A 23464-nucleotide genomic window follows, 5' to 3' on the forward strand; every position below is an offset into this window, starting at 1 on the left:
ATTAATCAGCCTTAACTGTGGAGCATCACTCCGGTTCTGCAGAAACCATCTCTGCACTGATTGCAGTTGTAAGTACCCCCAGGTGATACCCTCTTATGGTGGATGTGGGACGGTAATGAAATAGGATGAAGGGCTGGCTTGCACAGAGTGTATAGGCCATGATGAGATTATTCAAGGTTCCTCTCCAAACTTGGGTCTTTGGATCTCAGTCTTCACATGTTGGAGTCTTGCCTTCTCACCTCCCCATTCCTCCTTTTTACCGAAAAAGGTATTTTCAGGCTCCTATGCCACACCTTATGGTGAAGATCTCTGTGGATGCACAAGAAGCAAGTGTCATTGTCTGACTTGTCTATCTCAACAGCGTTGTTTCCTGATGAAGATGAGGGAATGAAAAATGAGGAAGGTTAATCTTTTGGAGACTGAGTACTCACTCCAGCATGGTCAGTCGCCCTCGATCTCCTCTAACAGCTTTTGTTTGAAGCTAGAAATGTCCCCACCTGCTGGAGTTAAAGCAGAACTTCACCTAGAAGTTGAAGTTCTGCTTTTTTGCCTCCACCCACCTCCCTCTTTACTTTTGAGTGGGGGCGTGGATACCTGGCTTTGACAGGTACTCATACCCGCTTCTGGCCAGTTTGCCACAGTGATCCAAAAGGAAAGTGACATGTCACAGGTCCCAGGCAGCTGACCATTTACAAAGCGCAGTGCAGTTTGTGCATGTTTAGCTTGAAGCTGGCTGTGAAGGCGCAAGCAGTAACAGCAGGATTTCCAAAGTAAGCATGCTTGCAAAGAGCTGGCTCGGGTGGGTACTGCGCTAGATCTGTAAGTGTCCTATTATTAAAAGTCAGCAGCCACAGTATTTGTAACTACTGACTTTAAATTTTTTGTTTTAGACTGAAGAACCGCTTTAAAATTTGCTAGTATGTTTTCTCTTCGTTTGTAGGAAATGTTGCCTATGGCAAACTCTGCCCCTTCTGAGCTTTCGAAAAGTCCTCTTCAGTCCTCCCCTAGGTTCTTTCTAAAATTCTAGACATCCAAACCCTCAAATCTGCCCACCTCTTTAAGATTCTGCGCCCATTAGACTGCCCTACAGCATCTTCACTGTTGCAGGTTATTTTTCAACCTACATAAGTCTTTGTTGGATTCAAACTACCATTTGGAGTACCTGAGTATATTTGGAACAAAGTGGCCAAAGTGAACGCAGCCTTTTCCCAGTGCGTCAAATCAATGGACCTCGCCTTTGAGGACATGGGTGTCCTTGGGGATCCTATGGACAAGAAGATGGAGGTACTGCTGAAAAGGTCATGGGAAGTAGCCATGAAAATTTAAAACCAGCAATGGATACAACAATAGTGGCTCGTAATTTGTAGGTCTGGCTGGACCAGTTACAAGGCCATTTGGAATAGTGGGACCTCCAGTAAGGAAATGATTCCCTTCCCATGCTGCACAAGCCGGCAGGTTATATGGCAGACGCATCTACAGAGTCAGTCAAGTTATCACCAAAGACCGCTGCCCTAGTAAATTCCTCTTGCAGGGCTTTATGGTTAAAATCCTGGTCGGGGGACCTGGCCTCAAAAGTAAGGCGGTGTGTAACCTATTTGAAGGAGTCCTCTTGTTTGGGCACGATCTAGACAAAGTTTTAGACCGTACAGCCGACAAGAAAAAGGCTTTTCATATCAAACGTAAGAGCCACTGGGAAACATTTTTTCGTCTCCAAAGACCAGGGCTGTCACAGGGACAGACCCATAAAGGGTCAATTTCTAAGAAACAGTGGGGAAGCAGAAAGGTGTCCTGTTTTCCTCTCCTAAGAAAACCACCAAATCCCAGTCACTTGGTTCCCGTGGGAGTGAGATTGGAGCAGTTCCTCCCACAATGGGAAAAGACTAGATTTATACTGAGGATAATCAGGGAAGGCTATCAAATCCAGTTCAAGGGCACTCTGCGTTTGTAACCGCGCCTTCCAGGGATCCTCAGAAGACAGCCTTGTTGTCACAGATTGATCACTTGGTAGACCAGTGAGTTTTTATTCCAGTGCCACAGTGAGAAATAAGAAATAAACCACAGTTTCTATAGTTTTTATAGTAGGAAACGGTTGGGCAAATACCGCCTAATATTGAACTTGAAGCCACTGAACAAATGGGTGACCTACAAGACATTTCGGATGGGAATAATCTTTACGGTGAAGTCAATTCTTCCCCCCGATTGCTTCATGGCCTCCCTCGATCTGAGGGACGCCTATTTACACGTCCCGATCCAGGAAAAATCTCAAAAATTTGAGGGTGGCAACCCCATACTTGGACAACCTTCTTTTTTTTTATTATTATTATTATTATTACTATTTTTTTTTTTTCCACCCTCCGTGCTCCAATTACAAGGAGATTTGCAGGTGGCCATTTCCTTTCTGGAAAAGCTGGGGTGGTTGATAAACAGGGAGAAGCCTAACCCTGACACAGGTCTTGCAGTACATGGGGTTCTTGGTGAACTCTGTGATGCAGAAGATCTATCTCACAGAGGAGAACGTAGAAAAGGTGAAGACAGCAGCCTTTTTTTCATAACAATCTGGCAGTTTCTATCTGTTCAGCCAGCAATGTCAGGTCTAGGTCTCCTGGCAGTAACAATCCCTGCAGTACCATGGGCAAGGGCCCGTTTCAGTTGTCTCCAGACCTTGTAAAGGGTCCATTATGGTCTCTTCCGGTGTCCGTCTGCATCACCACGGATGCCAGTGCCTGGGGCTGAGGGGCCCCTCTGGGGTTCAAGAGTAGCCCAAGGGCACTGGGAAAAAGTACATTCCCAAAGATCAACCAACTAGAGGGAGTTGCAAGCAGTCTGTGAAGCTCTAAGGGCATTTACCAGAGAGCTGAAAAGTCACTGCGTACAAGTCCTCTTGGACAGTGTGGTAGCAGTCTCTTAAACAAGGGGGAACAAGGTGTCTGTCCTTAATCAGACTAGCGAGCGCCATCTGTTCTTGGGCAGAGTGGAACCTGAAGTCAATATCCACAGTCCATCTAAAGGGGGTGGATAATCATCTGGTGGACTTTCTGAGCCAACGCCAAGTGTACGAGTCAGAATGGTCAGTAAACAGGGAAATCTTCCAACTAATGCTAGAGAAATGGGGCCTAGAGGTGTATTTGTTCACCATCAAATCAAATGCCAAGGTTCCAGTGTACTTCTTGCTGGAAAGAGAAGTAGGGGCCAAGGGGATAGACACCTTGGCAAAGAAGTGGACATTTCGCATTTCCCCCTCTTCCGTTCAAATGTATTCCTCTGGTCCTGAGGAGGAAGTTTATTCAAGAGCACTCCACAATGATCCTAGCAGTCCCGTATTGGTCGAAAAGGCTGTACTTTTGCACCCCTGACAGAGGAGCCTCCCCTCATGCTGCCCAAGAGGAAGGATCTGCTGTCCCAGGGCCCATTTCTATTACCAAAAATACAGTCCTTGAAATTGTCAGCTTAGTGTCTAAAGAGAGCCTCCTGAAGTGTAAGGGGCTCTAGGACAAGGTGGTAAACCCAATTCTTACTAGTAGAAGGTAACCCAAGCAATTTATGTTAAATTTTGGAAAGTTTTCTGTTCATGGTTGGATACCAAGGTGGTGTCTGCAGGTATTCCAGCAATCTTGGAGTTTTTACAAGACGGTGCAGATCTAGGCCATTAGTACATTAAAAGTTCAGGTATCGGCCTTATCTGTTCTTTGGAGAACCCCCTGGCATTAGAGACCCGCTAGTTAGCAGGTTCTCTAAGGGGTTAGCTAGGATTAGACCCGTTCCCTTCTAAATTCTGCCAAAATGGGATCTGTTGAAGGTACTGCAAGATTGGATAAAATGGTCACAAAAGGACGAGCTGTCCTTTTTTAAATAGGTCGCACACGAAGCTGTCTTTTTAGTGGCCATAATCCACAGCTAGATGCATTAGCGAGCTGCATGCACTTTCCATTAAGGAGCCTTTCCTGCAAATTTTTGAAGACAGACTGGTATTGTGTACAGACCCACGGTTTTTGCCTTAAGTAGCGTCAAAACTCCGCAGGACTTGGATATTTGTTTTTCCTTCTTTCTGTGGGTCCCCAGCCAATCCAAATCAATGCTCTATTAATTTTGCATTCAGGAAAAAAATTGTGCCTCCAAGCTTCGACAGGCACAATCGCAAGGTGGATAAAACAAACGATTGTGGAAACTTGCAAGATTTAAAAAAAGCAATGTCCTTTTTTTCACCCATGGTTCACTCCACATGGGCACTATCAGCTTCTTGGGCGGAGCAAGCTGGAGCGAAACCAGAACAAATCTGTCAAGCAGCAACATGATCAGACTACTCGACTTTCATGAAGCATTATAGATTGGACATTAACTCAGTGCAAGCTCAAGCTTTTGGGAGAAAAGTCCTCCAAGAGGTAGTCAAACCCCCAGCCCCTACCCTTATCTGGTAGGTTCTCGTTGATCCTCTCTAGTGCTATCCTGGACAGACGACTAGAGAAAACTAGAGTTAGACTTACCGGTAACTCTGTTTGTAGGAGTCTTCCAGGACAGCAGGGATTCCCTCCCTATATGCTGTTATACCTTTTGGACGAGTGTTTTTATTTCAGAAGCCATTCTGGGGAAGTTCTCGGTTAAAGACTGAGGAAGAGGAACGGAAGCGGCTCTTTATGGTTCTGAATGTTGTGTTTCCTGCCTCCGGAGGTGGAGCCCATCTCTCTAGTGCTGTCGTGGACGACTCAGTTAGCGGTAAGTCTAAAGCCCCTATACACATGATCAAATTCTGCCAGCAAAAGTCAGATGTGAGCTTTTAGTCAGAAATTCCGACCATGTGTATGCTCAATCGGACTTTTGCTGGCAGAATTCCAGCCAGCAAAAGCTTTTTCGGTCGTCTGTACAAATTCCAACGTGCAAAATTCCGATGCATGCTCGGAAGCATTGAACTTAATTTTCTCGGCTCGTCGTAGTGTTGTACGTCACTGTTCTTTACAGTCGAAAGTTCAGAGAACTTTTGTGTGACCGTGTATATGCAAGCCAAGCTTCAGCGAAATTTCGTCAGAAAAACCATCCAAGTTTTTTCCGGCGGAAAATCAGCTTGTGTTTACGGGGCATAACTCTAGTTTTCTTCTTCTTCATAAAGACAAAGTGGTATTGAGGCCTTGGGCCTCTTTTCTCCCTAATGTGGTTTCCTGCTTCTACCTTTTATTAGGATCGTCCTGACACTTTTTTTTTTTTTTTTTTTTTTTATCCTGATCCAAAGCACCCAAAGGAGATCAATCTACATGTAGTAACTACAGTGTGAGTTTCTTTCTCAGCTTCTTTTTCCATCTGAACCTCAGATTCTTTTTGTCCTTCCTGCAGGCTATACCAGTACTGTGCTGCGTGCCTTTACCCCATTTCTAGGTGGATTAGGCAGATTCTCTAATCCTAGAAATCCTGCTTTCCCTGTTGAGGTTCACTTGACTCGTTCAGCGTTTTTGACTTTTTAGCACCTGTTTCTCTGATTTTCCGGGCTGCTGCGTTTCTCTATTCATACATTTTGTAAAGTTTTTTTACCAGGTGTGATGTTCAGGCCTCTGTTGACTCCATTTCAGCTGTAGAGTGCCTCAAGCTGCTTTTTGAGTTAGGGACCTGATTCCCCTTGTTTTGGGCCTCTTGACTTGGTTATGTATTTGTTACGTTCCATGGTTAAGACTTAGGGGAGCCTGTGTCTTGTGCTGTGCAATTAAAAAATAACTTTTGCTTACCTGTGGAATTTTCTTGGTGTGCAATACAGGACACAGGCCACCCTGCTCCTCTGTACTGGCATTTTGTCTGGTTGCTTGCTAAAGAACTGTGGTTTTCTGAGGGTGGGAGGGGTTAAATGGTGTCCTAACAATTGTTTGCCAGGGTCCTCACCTGAATATAGTAGCATATAACCCATTGTCATAACTTAAGAGCCAGTGTCCTGTACATGCAGGAAAAAAGGATTTTACAAGTAGGTCAAATCTTCAATCCTTCTTTTTGGCTTAACACCTCTTGGCCAGTGTGGCTGACCTTCTCTATGACCTACAGTGAGGTTTGAAACTTAATCCATCTTAATCCACTTGTTCAGAAAGTTTTTTCATGTCTGGGCCACCCAAGGTGCTTTTTTGGAAAATAAGTATTGTACACTTTATGCTTACTATGATGTACAAAGTTGTTATGATTGACTTATAATTAAATCTTTTTTTTTTTCAGATTGGAGTTGTTTACTGAGTCGTCGAAATCTTCAGTCACTGAGCAAGAGGTTGAAGGATACATGCAGGATGTGTGGTATATCAGCAGCAGACTCTCCCAGCATACTAAGTGCTTGTTTGGTGGCGATGGAGCCACAGGGGTCATTTGTGATCATGCCAGGTACATCTTGTTTATGTGTGTGTTGTCAAACTAGTGTTTTGGGTTTGTTTTTTTCTGTATAATCTTTATTTATACAAAGCAAAGTAACATGCCTCAATAGGAATTCTTCAACATGTAAGGAAAAATTGCCTATATTATACATGTCTATAGGATTTGCTAACAGATTTAACACATCTATGTGCTTTATTGTCTACTCCATTAGGAGTAGGCGGCAGCTTTAATGATATAACCACAGACCTACAACACAAAAAACTGTTGAACAAATATGTTCTGAGACCTATCCTAGATTGTCAAAAGCAGTGTGAATTTGAATATCATGCCAAATAATACAATCCTATAGACCTCACTGCCGAGGAAGGGGGGGGGGCCAATTGGCCTTCATCATACCTCTCCTCCCAACGGACCGCCATCACAGGAGTCACACATTCAGGCACTAAGTACTGAGATGAATTAGGATTGTCCTCCGATGAGGTGGCCTCGCCTACCATGGCAAATCAGGTTATCCAGCTCACTGTCATGGCGACCTCCTTTGTGTTTGAAGAGAGTGTCCCGCCAAGTCCAGGCTGGAAGACACTAGTCCCTTGTTAGGAACCCTATCCAGCCACACCGCTAATACACCGGTAAAGCATTCACAAGTGACCTTTTACAGGTTGCTATCCAGCCCTCCGCATCCCCCGGTCCTTTTCACCCCTCATATCCATTCCTCTCTACTGGGAATTTGTGCACGTTTCCAATAGATGGGAAAATTTGCGTTTTTAAAATCTGCTTCTTTGCTGGAATTTAATTACATTTGCGATTTATTGTGTTGTATCTGAGCCAACCTAATTTGACTCCAGTTATTTTGCATTACTCAATCTAGAAAATACATCCTGCTCTGTAGATTAAAAAGAATGGTCTAATTGAATATTTCTCAATATTTGGGCTTCAGTAGTATATTTGTAGACCTCATTTTTGTTTTGACCCACAAACTTGACACCTTTGGTGTAATTGTGACCTTTTCCTTTTTACAATACAGTAATGTTAGTGCTGAAATTGTGATACAGATATGCATGCATTTTCTGTAGATAAGTGCTTACTTTTTTCCCTTTGCAGATTCCGTATCAACAGGTTCTGTGTTTGGTCGGAGCACCACACTAACAATGACTTCTCAACTTAATACCCCCCAAGATACATCATGCACACATATCTTAGTTTTCCCCACATCTGCATTTGTGCAAGTAGCATCAGCAAGCAACACAAATGAGAACCTTTTCAGTTCAAATACTGGTAAGTGTTTGTGTATAGTTAATCTTCTGAAATCTTTAGACAATGCATATACTGTACATCAGGCAGCTTACTGTTTTTATAAAAAATATATACACTGTATAATATGTACAATGTTCAGTATATTGTTCATAGCAGTGATGTGCTAAAGCCAATAGCAATATAGCCAACAATCCTTTCAGTATAGTGCCCATAGCAGTTATATGCTAAAACCCAATACTAGTCTGCCTTTGAGCATGTTGATATTTTCAGACTAGTGATATTCGTTTATATGCATAAATACTGCCCTTTTCTTATTAAATAGTCTTGGTTATGCATTTTCTTAAAATTCTGCATAGTGCACACATACTAAAATGAAAAAGGAGTAACTTTTAAATCTTACCAGGCTGCTTAAAAGCACCTAATCTTAATAAGTAATTATGGGTATTTAGTCGCATCATATGGCCATACCATGCTTAAGCACTGCGCCAAAGTACCTCATTTTCAGTGGGTCCTACACTAGTCATAAAAAAAGACTCCTTGGGGTGGAGCACTCAACCCTCCCACAACAGTACTTCATTGTCAGTGTCCATTAGTGCTCCAGGAAGAGTCCCGTCATAGTACAGTTTAAGCAGTGTTGTCTGCAGCTAGCACACATCTCCCTTGGTTAAGAGAAGTGGGATTTATCTTTTTTATTATCAATGGTGTATGACCCACTGAAAATTGGGTACTTTTGGCGCAGTGGTGGACTTAAGCATGGTATGGCCATATGATGTGACTAAATCACCATATTTACTCATTAAGATCAGGTGTTTTTAAGCAGCCTTTTAAGATTTAGAAGTTACTCCTTTTTGTATGTGTGCTATTCTCTGTGGTTCTATTTATATATAGGTCTTTATAGCAGCACCAACTTTAGATATTCAGGTTTAGGGTGTGATTGATATATATATATATATATATATATATATATATATATATATATATATATATATATATATATATATATATATATAAAATATACTACATAAAATGTTTGATATTTAGTATAAGTCAATTCTTTTCTCTATTGGAGATGGAACAGATGGCATGGGAATTTTTGATGTACTCGAGACGCCTGATGATTTGGATCCAGATATTATCAACATATTTCCTGCCTCACCTGGTGGTTCTCCAATCCATTCACCTGGATCCCATTATCCTCATGGAGGCGATGTTGGCAAGGTAATGTAGTTCTAAAGTAGCATGTGGGGCGATATTCAAGCTATTTTTACATATGGATGATCAAGAAAGTTTCATGTACACCTTTTCAGAAAAAATAAACAAACACCCTTCCCAGTCCCTGCTGTACTTATCGCCATGGGTGATACAGTTTTTCTGTCCACAGAGCTCAGTGCAGATTTGAAATCCATGCTGTTCTTTCCCTTGGGACTCCGGGACAGATCAGAGCAGTTCTGATTGGTCAACAGCGACACGTTACTGTTCTGACCAATCAGAACCACTCTGATCCATACCAGCATCCTTGGGAAAAGGGGAAGGACAGCATGACTTTTCAGACCCCAGAACCACGCCACTGGGCTGTGTGGACAGTGAAACTGCATCACCCACGGAAGTAAGTGCAGCAAAGACTGGCAGGCAAGGAGTGTTCACGTTTTCAGTTTTTTTTCCCCAAAAAAAAAAAAACAATACTTTAAGTGGCACATAAACAAAAATGTCCTGCCACCAATAGGAAATCTTTCTAGAAAGCAAATTGGTAAAACTCCCTAAATGGGGGACCCAAGTAGCTCACAACCCTTATCAGATTTCTATTGCCATATTTTATTGGAGTTCACTTTCATGATGTTGGTTAAATGTTCTTTTTCGGTCACGTAAATGGCAAAACGTCTTGAATCTCATCTAATTAATACATTCAGTGATCTGTACTGTTCACCTATGGAAAAAAAACTTTCACTGTTTAGGACACACTAAAAGCTTTATGCCTTTTTTTTTTTTATTTTTTATTTTTTTTTAAGCTCTCTAGTCTTTAAGTGTGTACTTAAACTTAGGGCTTATTGTTCAAAGTGATATATCATTTGTTTAATAAAGACTTTGTGAATATTAGAAAATTCAGCAATGGATAGCATATAAGGTTCACTTATTAAGCTTATTCCTAAGCGCTGTTTTTCAAACATTGGAATTACAGGGTCAAGGTACTGATCGACTGCTGTCCACGGAATCCCATGATGAGGTGACTAATATCTTGCAGCAACCCTTGGCACTTGGTTACTTTGTTTCAACTGCCAAAGCTGGTCCTCTACCTGACTGGTTTTGGTCGTCGTGTCCTCAAGCACAAAATCAGTGCCCTCTGTTTCTTAAGGTAAATATGTGTTTTTTTTTAATTTGCAAAAATCTCCTTTTAGATTATGTGCACACATCTAGAGGATATGCTGTTTCAGACGTGTTCTGAAGGTCTCCCATGATGAGAGAGGGGGGGGTGTGTGTGGAAAGCTGGAGTGCAACGACTATATTGGCCCTACAGGTCTAGTAGTCCACATCTATTTGAAATGAATGTTGATGCTGCCTCTTCAAGCCATTTGAGTCACTCAGTGCACATATGTTCGTATGCAATGTTGTGATGCCTTTAGAGCCCTAAGTTCTTAGAAGCAATGTCTTCACAAGGCAAAAAAATAGCCGTCTCTAATAGGGTCATGTGATGGAGGAAATATTTGTATTTCAAATGTATTCTTTAAAAAGATGCACTTAAAACCCCTCCTATCCAAGAAAGGAGAATCCTTTTTTTCTGTTGCCATACAATGACAAATGTTAAACACAAGATATATAAACAATATGAGTATATCTTTTTGCTAAAAAAAAATCAAATTGTAATGTAGATAAAGCGGAGCTCCATCGAAAAGGGGCAGCTCCACTTGATCCACTGACTCTACTCTCCACAGCAAGGTCCCCCGGTAGTTCGGCCCCCTCCTTCCACCGGGCCATTCAGAAAGCGCAGCACGCTTCTTGCATGCGCAGTAGGGAACTGGCTGTGAAAGGCGCCCTGGCAGCCTTCTTTATAAGGACTGGTGGCAGCGGCACCTGAGAGCCGATTGAAAAATCGGCTCAGGTGCCAACATCGTGGGATCCCTGGACAGGTAAGTGTCCTAATATTAAATGTCATTAGCTACAGTGTTTGTAACTGCTGGCTTTTAATTTTGATGGATCTCTGCTTTAAATAGTAGGTCCTTTCAGATGCTTGTACATACAACCATTGAAGGGCCAATTTATGTATATGGCTACCTCCCATATCTGTATCTTGTATTTTGCATATAAGATCGGTCATTGTTTTTAGATCCTTGGGGTGTATGAGAAGGCATTGACGGGTATGTGCAAGCATCCAAGGGTGCATACTTTAATCATGTTTTTTGACTATTCAGGCTTTGATTAACTTAGCGTTGTGCTAACTCTATTATATTAGCGTTATGCATAGAGCCTATGCGAAGGCACCCTTTCTTGTTCTCAATTTAAAGTCAACAAGGGAAGAATTATTTTTAAAGACTATATTCAAGCACTCCCAGACTAAAACTGTATAGATGTCCGTGCATACGCAGTAAAATAATTAGAATAGGCTTGTCTAATAGGCTAGAAGAACATAAGTCTTATGTGCAATGTCTACTATTTGATATTACATATTTAAAATTCTTTACCATTTAGTGGGATTATTTTGTTTTGAAAAGGTTTAAAATCTTTTTACCTCCTTCTTTTTTTTTTTTTTTTTTTTTTTTTCTTCTTCTAGGCCTCTCTGCACCTCCATGTGCCTTCAGTGCAATCGGATGAGTTACTACACAGCAAACATTCACATCCACTAGATTCAAATCAAACTTCAGATGTCCTCAGGTAAGAAAAGTCATTTTTCATGATCTGTCTTCTCTACGTTAGAACTAAAACAGCAGAATTTGTGTTACAAGACCAAAAGAATATACAGACAATTTTTAATTCAGGCATAAGATACACCCCCCCCCCCCCCTTTAATTTTTATCCATTGAGGAACACAGGAAGTTGTTTTCACCTTCTGGTTATCCTGGCACCTACAGGAGGATGGGTCACCGATAACAAACTTTAGGCCAGCCGGGATAACCTATCCTACCCACCAGAATGCCATGTTTTGGCTAGTGTCCTGGGAGGTTTGAAGTCTTTTTCACCTTTTTTTTTTTTTTTTTTTTCCCCCCCAACTATGTGGGTTTCATGGGTACCTGAGCCCTGGCCTGTTTAAGCCTTTTAATTTTCCTTGCCGCCACATGGTTGCAACATGTCGTCTGATTCTAGGCACTGAAGAGGCAGTCCCTCCAGCTCACACACATCTTTTGAGCTGTATGCAGCATGTCTGCTGATGGTGCTGACATCTTCAACCTGGAGTCATGTTGCCCTTTGCTCCTAGAGTCTGTCCTTTCATCAGAGTTCTCTTTGGCTTCATCAGTTGTGGCAAGATCGTCCTTTTGGCTGAGATTTTTCCTCCAGTCATTTAAGACTTTATGGCCCAAATCCCATTTTTTGCTAACTAACCGCAGAAGCCAAAAGCATTCCCCTGTGTGTCCTTCAGATTCTGTATCTGACTTCTCTGCGGCCTTAGTGACTTCTGATCATTCAGAAGCAGTGACTGCCTGATTCTGAGTCTCTTAAGTCCTTCAGTGATGATCTTGACCATCTTTTTTGCAGTCTAGTACTTTAACTCAAATGAAAGGAGACCCGTGGATCCTATTGATGCAGTGTGCACCACTCTGAAACTTGATGAGCCTGTTGCTTCTAGAAATGCCTACTTTTCTAGCTCTATGTTCTGGCTTTCAGGCCCTGCCCTTTACCCAACCCTGAATACATCTTGATTTTGTCAAACTTTGTCTGACTAGTAAAAATCCCTCATAAGTGACCTAACCACTGGTGCAGTTGATCCCTTGCTTATTAAATGTTGGAAGCAGATGGCTATGGCTTTTCATTTTAGTTGTGACACTCTGCTGGGCACTGCCGGTCTCATCTCACATGTGACACATCTTTTCATATGCGTAGAGCACTTTTGTTGCGATGCTGGACTGCAAAACACTTGTGCAAGAACCATTAAATCTGCGTGATCTTTGAGTTACTCTGACATTTGTCAAAGCTTTTTAGGACACATTCCCCTGAGTGTTCACCTATAATCCTCTCCCACTCTGCGAGTCCTCCATTTTTTTTCCATTGTCCTTAGATGACTGACCCTCTTCTCCCTTTATGGAGGAAGTACTCTTTGCTTTAATAGTTTATTTTGAATTTTTTTCTACGACTATATCAGAGTCTTCACTATCTTTGAATACCACAATAGAAGCATGGGGGGCGTGGCCTGAACCAGCATGGTGTAGGGAGTGTTTGACGGGAGCTCCGCTTGCCTAAACTCCGTTCTATCTCATCCTGGGGACTAAAACATTCCTTTTTTGCCTCACCTTGTGTGCGATCTACGGGGGTACATGTCACCACCAAAGAGGGCGACTGATTCGGCGGCCAAGCTGGCCAAATACCGACACAGCGAGGCAGGAGGCCTAGAAGAACAATAGCGCCGGCGCGCCTCCCGCGGAGGGGTCGGCGGCTGCCGATACTGCCCGGGTGCTGGAGGCCATCTCCGATTGTAAGAGTACCCTGACCTGCAAGATCGATGAAGTGAAGGTCGATGTCTCCCTGATCCGCCAAGACATGCAGAAGCTCAGAGACCGCGTCACGGAGACGGAGGCCCGCATATCCCAGGTGGAGGACGACGTCCGACCGTTTCAGACTACCACCGAACGATTACAACATCAGCTCACCATGGTCCTTTCTAAACAGGACGACATGGAGAATCGTCTTCGTAGGTGTAACCTTCGGTTCGTGGGCTTGCCGGAAGGTGCGGAAGGGTCGGATCCCGCTTCGTTCCTGGAAGACCTTTTGTCCCGTACGTTCGGGAGGACCGAATTCTCCTCGTCGTTCGTGGTGGAGAGGGCTCACAGACTGGCGGGACGAACGCCTCCCCAGGGCGCACCTCCACGTACGTTCATTGCGAAGCTGCTGAACTTTCGTGACCGGGACGCGGTCCTTCGCCTTACTAGATTGAAGGGGAACATACCATTCCAAAATGGCGAAATTCGTGTTTTCCCTGACTTCTCCGCTGAGGTGCAGAAGAGGAGGGCACGATTTACGGAGGCCAAACGACAGTTGCGCATCCGCCACTACTCATATGCAATGCTCTTTCCCGCTCGACTCCGGGTCATGGGGGAGGGCAAGACGCATTTTTTTGACACACCAGAAGCGGTGTTTGCCTGGCTTGAGGGGGGAGTGGACCGGGCACGAGACCAACCCTGATTCTGTGGCATACTTTCCCGGCGACTTTCAAGACCCCTTCGCACGCTGAACAATGCTTTCTCCGTTAACCAGGTACTGTTGTGCACGTCTTCTCCTTGCCTTCTGTTGTCACCATCAGTGAACTGTGGTTCCCCCCCCCCCCCCCCCCCTTCCTTTTATCCTTCTGTTTTTTTGTCTTTTTCTTCTGCATAATACTGCGGCTGTTTCCCCCTTGTTTTCTCCCCCCCACTCACCTGCTTGGCAAGCTAATACCCACCGTGGCATCCGTGACCTGGACTCAATGTTCTTCACTCTCCTGTGCACTGATCCTGCAACATCCTGGAGTCCTTGGCTTGGAGACCACCCTCCCTGTGCTGCTGCCTGTTTTGCAGCGACGAATCGCCCCCCTAGGCGAGGGTGCAGTTTTTGGCCCTGCTTATTGTAATTTTTTCAGTTCTGCTCGTCCTAGAGCGCAAGCAATGTTTCCCTGGACTGCTCGGACCTGGCGGCTCACCCCGATTGTAGTTGGGGGACGCTGGCGTTCCGACCCGGACAGTGCGTTAGAATTCAAGTTTCTGTTCTGTTATCAGTTTTGCATGTTTTTTCTAATTTCTTTTATTGGTGCTGAAAAGTACAATAGAAGCATGCATGTGGATAAGTCAGACCTTGGCAAAAGCCATACCTGGACCCTGCGCTGTGGGAATAGTGTCTTTCTTCGGGCACTGGATCCTGCTTCAAAGTTTGCGTTTGCATGTTGAGCAATGCGTGTATTCAGACGCTGGGTGCTACACAGGTCCAGAGCTGTAGTCCATCCCTATGGAACTCATTTAGAGTCTCAGAAGTCTTAGAGAACTAATTTACACTTGGAGCATGTCCACTGTAATGGGCAAAGCCTGGCCTCTATTTAGTCTTCCACCATGGGCAGGTATGACAGGCTCACCCTATATTTTTGACCATTACTGTAAGAACCGAGTTGTGTTTGGAATATGTTCACTTTACATTGTAAACGTTTCCAACTTGGCACTAAAACTCAAGGACAGAGTTTATTCTCAGGTGGATGACCAGGTGTTGTATCACACCACTGGTTGCAAAATTTGCCACCACTTTTGTCTAGAGCCCTTAAAGGGTACTCGCTTTTCCTCCAGCCCCTTTGCCATGAGGACTTGACCACCAGACGGTCTACACCCAAGTTGCTGCATACTCCTCCTTGACACCCTTACCCTATGTTCGAATCCTACTTTGAGTACCTTACAGAGGATTACCTTGATCTGTAGCTATGACGAAAACCAAGCAAAGGTAAGCCACTGGAAAAGCAATATTTCAACTGCTGAAGGCCCTCACAACACTCAACTTAAAGTGATGATGCAGTTTTAACACTGATCTCTGCAGCTGACTCTAATTCCATCTCAGGCACTCAACAACCGGCCTACCTGACAGCGGCAGATTTTTCTGAAAGTATATCACACTTTTTTGGACATCTAAGGGCTTTAATACAGCTCTCAGGGCTCCATAATGCCAGCAGCCTACTCCAGCTCCTCTGTCTCTACCCGAGTCAGATTCTAATATGCCCAGGTTAGAATAGGATGGGAATAGGAGGGAATGAAGAGTACCCAGAGGCAGTGTTAGATAGAGGAGGCTACAGAAGATTTCTGACACACCCACCAGGTTGAAGATGAGCATCCCAGCGTGGTCAGTTGTCTTCTTTGCATTATACTTGACTGCCTGTAATCCAATGGTCAGACTTGTGCTGCCATACCTGTGTACAGCTGTTCACTGGGAAGATCAATGTACTGAAGTTACTCTGCCTCCTGTAGTCTCCGCCCTCACCTCTTCATGCCCCTTATGCAGCTGAGAACAGAAAATGAATACCCCCTTTTTTTTCTTTTACATACACAAACATTTTGCATTTCTGTTTTAAACTGATTGTTTTAACAGGGTAAGGGTTCACATATACTTTAACCACTTTAAGACCAGGCTTAGTTCAAAAAAGTGTTTTTTTTTTCTATAAAATGACTTGTAACCCCCAAACATTATACTTTTTTTTAGCAAAGACCCTAGGGAATAAAATCGCTTGACATTTTTTATGTCACATGGTATTTGCGCAGCGGTATTACAAATATAATTTTCGGGGAAAAAATACACTTTAATGAATAAAAAAACTAAAAAAAAACTATTTACCCCAATTTTCTTACAAAATGTGAAAGAGGTTATGTCGTGTAAATAGATACCTAACACGTCATGCTTTTAAAATTGCGCACGCTAGTGGAATGGCAACAAACTAAAGTTCTTATACGTCTCCATAGGCGGTGTTTTAAACGTCTTTACAGGTTACCCATTTAGAGTTCTAGAGGAGGTCTAGCGCTAGAATTATTGCGCTTTAAAAAAGTGTGTTTTTATTTTTACACTGTCCCTTTTTTAACTTTTTCTCTTCTTTTTTTTTTTTTTCCTTTTTGGTTTGCTTTTATCGCTTTTTATTCCTATTACAAGGAATGTAATAAAAATAAAGATGACAGATTCTGTTTATAGAGAGATCTAGGGTCAAAAAGACCCCAAATCTCTCCTTTACCTTGTTTTTAAAAGCAAAAAAACTTTTGCTTTGAAAAACAAAAATAGAAAATTGTTTACTTACAGCCTGGATCGGAAGTAACATCATGATGTCGCTCCAGTCCTCTAAGGCCATCAAGGAGATCAAAGAGGATCAACTCTTTGATCACCTCTGGGACTACCTCTGAAACGGTAAACCTGAGAAACACTGGTGAGCACCTTCTTTCATGAAAAATACAGCTGCTGGCTGTGTTGAAAAAAATAAAAATAAATCTGTTATGGCTGATATCAAGCATAAATGGACCTTTTATTTAAGGCCTCTCTGATCAGGCTCCCCTTGTGGTACCATTTGTTACCCTGGGACCTCAACTTAATTATCGCTGCCTTGCTGAAACAACTGTTAACCCATCAGGAATATCTCTGCAGGTGACCTCTCCTACAAAGTGTCCTTTGTATCATGTCTGTCAGATGTGTCTGAGTTTGCGGTGCACTCTTTCAAAGAGCCATTCGTCATTCTTCCCAATTGCTAGACAGTCCTACACTACACCCAAGACCAGATGGTATCAGTCTTCCACCTCAATGAAGACAGTCCTTCCATCTTTATGCCTTGTTCCAAGGCACCGAAAGCAAACTGCTCTTCATTCCCTGGATGTAGTCAGAGCCATAACAATCCCTCGTAAAACAGCTTCTCTCAGGAAGTAAGGGACTGCCTCAGGACCTTGCAAGGGACACCCTTGCTCAATGAATAAGACAACTGATAGCTAAAGCTTACGCAAGGGAAAATCTCTTCCTGCACTTTTTACGTGACCACTCTACCAAGTCTGTGGGAGTTTGCAGGGCATGCGGACACCATGCCACTGTAGCCCATCTTCGTAAGGCCACCACCTGCCCTCTATTCACACCCTTTCAAAATTCTACAAGGAAGGACATCCAATCTTCTGCAGATGCAGCCTTTGGCTACAGGGTTCTTGAAGTTGGGTCTTTTCACTGCCAAGTTAGCACAGTTCTGTTTGTCCACCCCACCCACCCTTCTCATTCATTGCCAGGGAACTTGGCAGGATATTCCTACCAGCCTGTGTCCTGTACTGTACATGTAAGATGCGAGAAATTTTTGACTTGCCTATAAATTCAATATCTTGGGCTAGAGCACAAGGCACAAGCCACAATCCCTTCTGTTCCTTGGTTTTCATTGCTTGCTAAAAAAAGCTGAGTACTCAGAGAGGGGGAAAGTTATAGGGTAGGTACCCAGGGGGAATGTCCTTAAACACATTGCCAGTGTCAAGTCACCTGAAGGTACGAGTCTATAACCCAGGGTCTATGAATACTTGGCCTGTGTCCTATACTGTACTCCCAAGATAGTTTTTAAAGGCAAATCAAAATTCCTTTTTGAACGCTCCTGAAAATGCTTTTCTTGAGTCCATTGATGGAACACGGGTCTCGCTTCTGTCTTTATGATCATGTACACGACTCTGCAGAAGTAATGCATTCTGAAGTAGGAGGGTTTATCTTGGGCTGACCACTTTTTTTTTTTTTTTTTTCTCTTATATTCGCCGACTGACACAGCTTCTCTCTTTAGACCATTTGGTTGTTATGCCACCTTCAGGGACTAGGCATTACATGTTAACATGTTATAATAAAACTAGAACTTTCTAGTTCCGCCCAGGGAGCGGTCCCTCAGGTAACAACCCCTCAGCATGCTACTGCAGCCTCAGTTTGATTTTGCCTAGTGAAGGAGATGGACCTAGGAACCCTGGTTCATCTTTTTTACTGCAGAAGCTTGGCTTTTTGCACAAAATGATAGATCCTTTGATCTGCTATCAACAGCCGGCTGGGTAGCAGGCTGGATACCCTTATCCTTGTAGTCTCCCCAGCCTGGCCATCGAGCGTGGGGGATGTGCTGGCCTGGGTCCTTTTTTTTTTTTTTTTTTTTTTTTAAATGTCCCTGGAAGGTGCCTGTGAGGCTGTACTTGTGCAGCGCTGTTTCACCGCCATTGTTTCTCTCTGTCCCTCATGGTTTTTGCATCCGCGGCCATCTTAGGTGTGGGAAAGGGAAAGCTTGCTCTCCTGGGCTTCGGTGGCCATTTTCACTGATTTGTCCTTATACTGGACGCCGGTGGACATTTTTTGGAAGCCTGAACACGTTTTTTCAGTGTTCTCTAGCGGCAGCATGTGTGCCTACCTGCTGGATAGCGCAGAACCCCTCAGGGTGGTGAGTCCTGCGGGAAATAGCCAGCAGCATTTAAGGAGGGTGGGACTGGGTCTGTCCTAAGTCCCCTTTGGGTGGCAGACAGGGTAGGGTCAGCATGGCTTCAGAAACTGGTGTTTCTTCCCCCAAAATCCAGGCAATTGCAACCGGTTCGCTTGCGGAATGCGCAAAGTCCCTGGACGCTGTGTTGGCGGTCCTCCATTCGTTCGTTGCCAAGATGGAGGCGGTGCATGGGCGCAAGGTGCTATAAAGCGCCCACTGCCCTGCCCTCCGGGGAGAGCTCTGACCCAGACTCTGGCCCTGCTGAGGCCAATGACCCCTGCTCTGTCTTGTCAGACGACGCTGACCAGACAGTGAGGATGAGTCCCCGTCCAGGTCCGTGCGCGATAAAGCCCTTGTGGAGCACTTATCACAGCTGTGCGTGATACCCTGAAAATTCAGGAGCCAGCAGATCCCTCTGCTGATGTAGCAGTCCCTTTTGGGTCCCGTAAGCCAGCCCGTTCACCTAAGGTGTTCCCGTATCTGGTTTTTTTTTTTTTTTGACAAGTTCATTTACAAGGAATGGGTTCGAACGCAATGGACCTTTTCGGTCCCCAAATATATGGCGGTACATTACCCATTTTGAGGAAAGCCTTTTCGGGCAGTGGTCAGCTCCTCCGGTCGTGGACCCCCCAGTATCCAGGTTAAACAAAGTAACCATGATTCCGGTAGAGGGGACTCCTGCATTTAAGGATCCCACGGACAGGAAGGCCGAAGCAGTGGCTCGTCCTTGTTTACGTTTGTGGGGTCAACCATACGACCAGTACTGCCATCCACACTTGTGTTGCAGACACTGAGTGGGCAAAACTGTTGCACTGCCAATTGGGAGAACAGGCTTCTCCTGTCTGTGTGGAACTAGTAGACCAGACTAGTGCAGGCCATAAGTACGTTTGTGATGCGGCCCTGGATACCCTCCCTCTGTTATCCAGGGCTTCAGTGTCAGCAGTGGTGCTGAGCCACCTGATTTGGTTAAAATGCTGGCCGGCTTACCAGGCATCCAAGAAAGCCCTGACTGCTCTACCCTTCCTTGGCGACCAGCTCTTTGGAGCCTCTTTGGATGACTTAAAAATGCCACAAGTGCTTAGAGTACGCTATTCCCACAGGCCAGGAAGGCTGAGGAGCCACACCGTAGGTAAAGGCCCTCTTTTTCTGCTCACAAACTGCTTTCGTCTGCCCGGAGCTTCAGGCACAGATCTCCAGCCCGACAGTGGAACCTGCAAGCCTAACAAGCCTGCGAGCAAAAGTGCTACCGCATGAAGGTTTGCCTGTTGCGGGTGGGTGGTTGCCTTCGAGAGGCTGTCCGACCAATGAGTCTGCGATCTGGTTTCCTCCGGCTACAAGATGGAGTTCCTCTTGGCTGTGAAACAGATTCTTCCCCTCCAGCATACCCCTACTCCCGGCTCACCAGGAGGCCCTCTTGGGGGCAGTAAGAGCGGCTGAATTGTGGTGAGATAGTACCTGTTTCGGAATCGGACCGTTTCCAGGGGTTCTACTCAAACTGTTTGGACGTGCCCCTTCCTTCTTGGAGACTACAATCTTGGACCTAAAAGCCCTCAATTACTTTGTAAAAGTACAGGGGTTCAGAATGGAATCGGTTCGCTCAGTAGTCGCTGCACTCCATCAAGGGGACTCCCTGGCGTCTTTGGCCATCCGGGATGCGTACCTGCTCCTGTTTTGTCATTGCTTTGACAACGCGATCATGGGTTACCTAGACTATCTCCTCCTGAGAGCATCTTTCGCCTCAGAGTTAGGAGGATGTGGCGATCACCATGGAGACCCTGCGGGAATTTGGGTGGCTGTTGAACCTAAAGAAGTCGGTGATCGTACCGACTTATGGCCTGCACTAGTCTGGTCTACTAGTTCTTTATCTTGAAAAATAAAGAATGCATAAAAAAGTGAATGAGATTACTGGACTGAGGCAAGGTCATTCTTGTACATTCCCTTTCATGTTCCCTGGACTCATCTGGCTCTTTTATGAGCTTGTAACTGCGGCAGTGTCAATCAGGATGGGGAGACCCAGGTGAACTGTGTGAGCTCCTGTTCACCAGTTGCTCTTGTACTGCAATACTTTTTGGGGTTCACAGCCACTTGGGTAAACTGCAGAATGTGTTCCAAAACTGCTGTGGCTAGAGGCAGAGGAGACATCGGGTCCTAAGACTTCTCCATGAAGGGTACTTATCACCCTGCTTCTATAGTTGTGTGCTGCACGCACATACCTTCACTTACAAGGATTTATGTCACTCATATGTATGTAATTGCAAGAAATGGTTATAGGCACGTTCAAGAGAAGGTTTTGTTTTGTTTGTTTCATACCAAATGGGTCATGTTTGCAGAATAATATCCTAATGGATATAATCTCCTGTATTAAAGGTGTTGTTTCCTATACATATCTCTTCAGTTTATCTTTGTGTTTGGGCACCTTGCCATAGTTGAGCCTCACAATGAACCAATTCATAGAGCTATTGTAAGGTTAAACTATATATGCTCACATTTGTAATTCTATCTTTACTGACCTCAATTTTCTTTCAGGTTTGTTCTGGAACAGTATAATGCCCTCTCCTGGCTAACCTGTGATCCTGCAACTCAAGACAGACGTTCTTGTCTGCCGGTTCATTTTGTGGTGCTGAACCAGTTGTATAACATTATCATGAATATGCTGTGACATTCACTAAGAAAGCTGCAAGGAACATGAGGCTTTTATTGCATTACAGGACTCCGGAATCACATTTGTTTTCTTTGAAGCCACTCAGTATACAAAATTGGCAGGATTTACAACAGACTGGGTTGTTAAAATACCACCACCTCCTGTATTTAGATAATTGCTTCATAATATGAAGCCAGTTCTACTTTGAAAGCCTCCTGGAACCTTTTGAATCATCTCCCGTCTCTGTTTCTGTGAGAAGGTCTTCTGTTGACATCACGTGAATGGAAGACGCCGGGTGCCCTAGGAAGCAATGATGCGTTTCATCTTTTGACTTTTAAACATCAAAAAGATGTTGTGTGGATTATAAAACCTATTATCAATATACAGAAAAATGCCTGCATCTCTTATTTATTGTAAGTTTTTAAATGTAAAAATTGTCTTATATTTCTTAACCTCTTTTATAAAATGAAAAAAACAAACTTTTTTTTCCTAGAAGGTTTATACTGCCTTCTTGCTTTAAAGCAATTGGTTTAAAATATATGTACTTGTCTTAATTAAAATTTGCAGTAGGTTGCTTTTAGAGTATTATTTTTTGTAAGGGGGGAGGTTGACAATAAAACATTTGTATTGTTTGATGTACAGTAAAAAGGGGGGGGGGGATAGGTAGGGTAATGTCCATACCATTGTGTGTGGGGGATTTACAGCTAAGCTGTAGCAGCAGAGTACATGTACAGTAACAATATACACTGTGTTTATAGCATTTGAAAAGGTACCGGGTCTTAAAAAGATTTTATAATCACACCTCAACAAACCCTAATGGCAATATATCATTGAATGTTGTAGGTGGTTTAACCTGTAGTAACAAAATAAACGATTCACTTTCATTTTTGTAATTTGGTCCAGGGCTCTGGCTGTATTTCTTAGAGTTGTTGCTACAAAACAGGAAAAGCATTACTTTGTATGATAAGAACTACATTTTGCTTTATCTTCTCTCCCCCCTCCCCAAAATGTTTTTACAGACTGTATTTAGTTCAATTTCACTGGCCTGTTAACATTAACTACAAACCTAGAAGGCCTTGTGTTGTATGGAATTAGAAGCGGTCTTTCTGGGGTTCAGCAAGTGGTGTTAGGGTGCCGTGTAAATAGACTTAACACTCTGTTTGGATGATGGGGTTTCTCAGTTTTGTTATATCAATATTTGATCTTTAATAGCTTGTATTATCTATTCACAAATACCTGGAAATAAGTGAATTGTATTCTGAGAACCTCACTTTTTTTCTAAAGTTTGTAAATACAGAGTATTTACCTTTTAACACTCATAGTTACATGGAGGAATCCAGTTTGCATTTTGCGCGTGTGTGTATATATATACATAGATATATATATATAAATATATATATAAATATATAAATTTAAATAAATATTTAAGAAATATCAATTTTGTTTAAAATTAAACACTTGGTGACAAAAGCTTTCAGACATTCTTTCAAAACCGTGCAATCAAAGAGTATTTTACTTCAGAAATCTCTATATTTTTTATTTTTATTTGTTTCCTAAAAGGTAATTTGAATGCCTCCAAGAAGTAAGTTGGCATTTCTCTTACTTGGTTAAGATTTCTGTGGGATAAAGATGTTTTCTGATGTGTTGGAAATTTTCAAGTCTGTAATTAAATCAGTCATATTTTTATTCATATTTTGTATGTAATGCTTGCTATTATTTGCCTTTTAACTAATCAGCACTGACATACCGTGTGGACTTTATTGTCACAGAATGAAAATGTATTAGCGTGGCTGTCCTGGGTGTAGAAAAAGTACATATTGGTGATGTTTCACAACTTTGGTAAAACTTCCACTAATCAGCTCAGTTTTTCATTCGGCCTTGTAAGAACACTGGTGGTTCTTTGCAGTCCTGGGCAATTCATACAGTGTGTGTGGTGAAATAATTGGCTTCAGCAGAGGTTGATTTAGATGAAAACAGCTTTCCAAAACAAGGTGTTTAGAGAGATAGTCAGCAGAAGTCCGCTTTTTATCTGGTTGTAAACTCTAGAGGGCAGCCTAAAAATAGAGGCATGATCAGACCTATTGCTGTCACGAGGGATATTAACATTGCTTGTGATAGTGATATTTAAAAATAAATAAAGTAAC

At 43.3% G+C, this 23464-nt stretch overlaps 1 protein-coding gene across 3 annotated transcripts in view; it reads left to right on the plus strand.

The window, feature by feature from the left end:
- Positions 1-23012, plus strand: part of MED13 (mediator complex subunit 13) — a 187373-nt gene extending 164361 nt beyond the window's left edge. For all 3 annotated transcript variants that reach the window (XM_077482121.1, XM_077482123.1, XM_077482122.1), the window contains exons 25-30: positions 6181-6339; positions 7432-7605; positions 8654-8802; positions 9761-9934; positions 11348-11448; positions 21206-23012. In XM_077482121.1, the coding sequence (XP_077338247.1) occupies positions 6181-6339; positions 7432-7605; positions 8654-8802; positions 9761-9934; positions 11348-11448; positions 21206-21338 (890 nt within the window). In that variant the 3' untranslated portion in view covers positions 21339-23012. The remainder of the gene's footprint in view (positions 1-6180; positions 6340-7431; positions 7606-8653; positions 8803-9760; positions 9935-11347; positions 11449-21205) is intronic.
- The last annotated feature ends 452 nt before the right edge of the window (positions 23013-23464 follow it).

The sequence above is a fragment of the Lithobates pipiens genome, unplaced genomic scaffold, assembly GCF_037356315.1.
Source record: "Lithobates pipiens isolate NorthernLeopardFrog02 unplaced genomic scaffold, aLitPip1_a1.2 Scaffold_16, whole genome shotgun sequence".
In the NCBI taxonomy this organism is placed as follows: domain Eukaryota; kingdom Metazoa; phylum Chordata; class Amphibia; order Anura; family Ranidae; genus Lithobates; species Lithobates pipiens.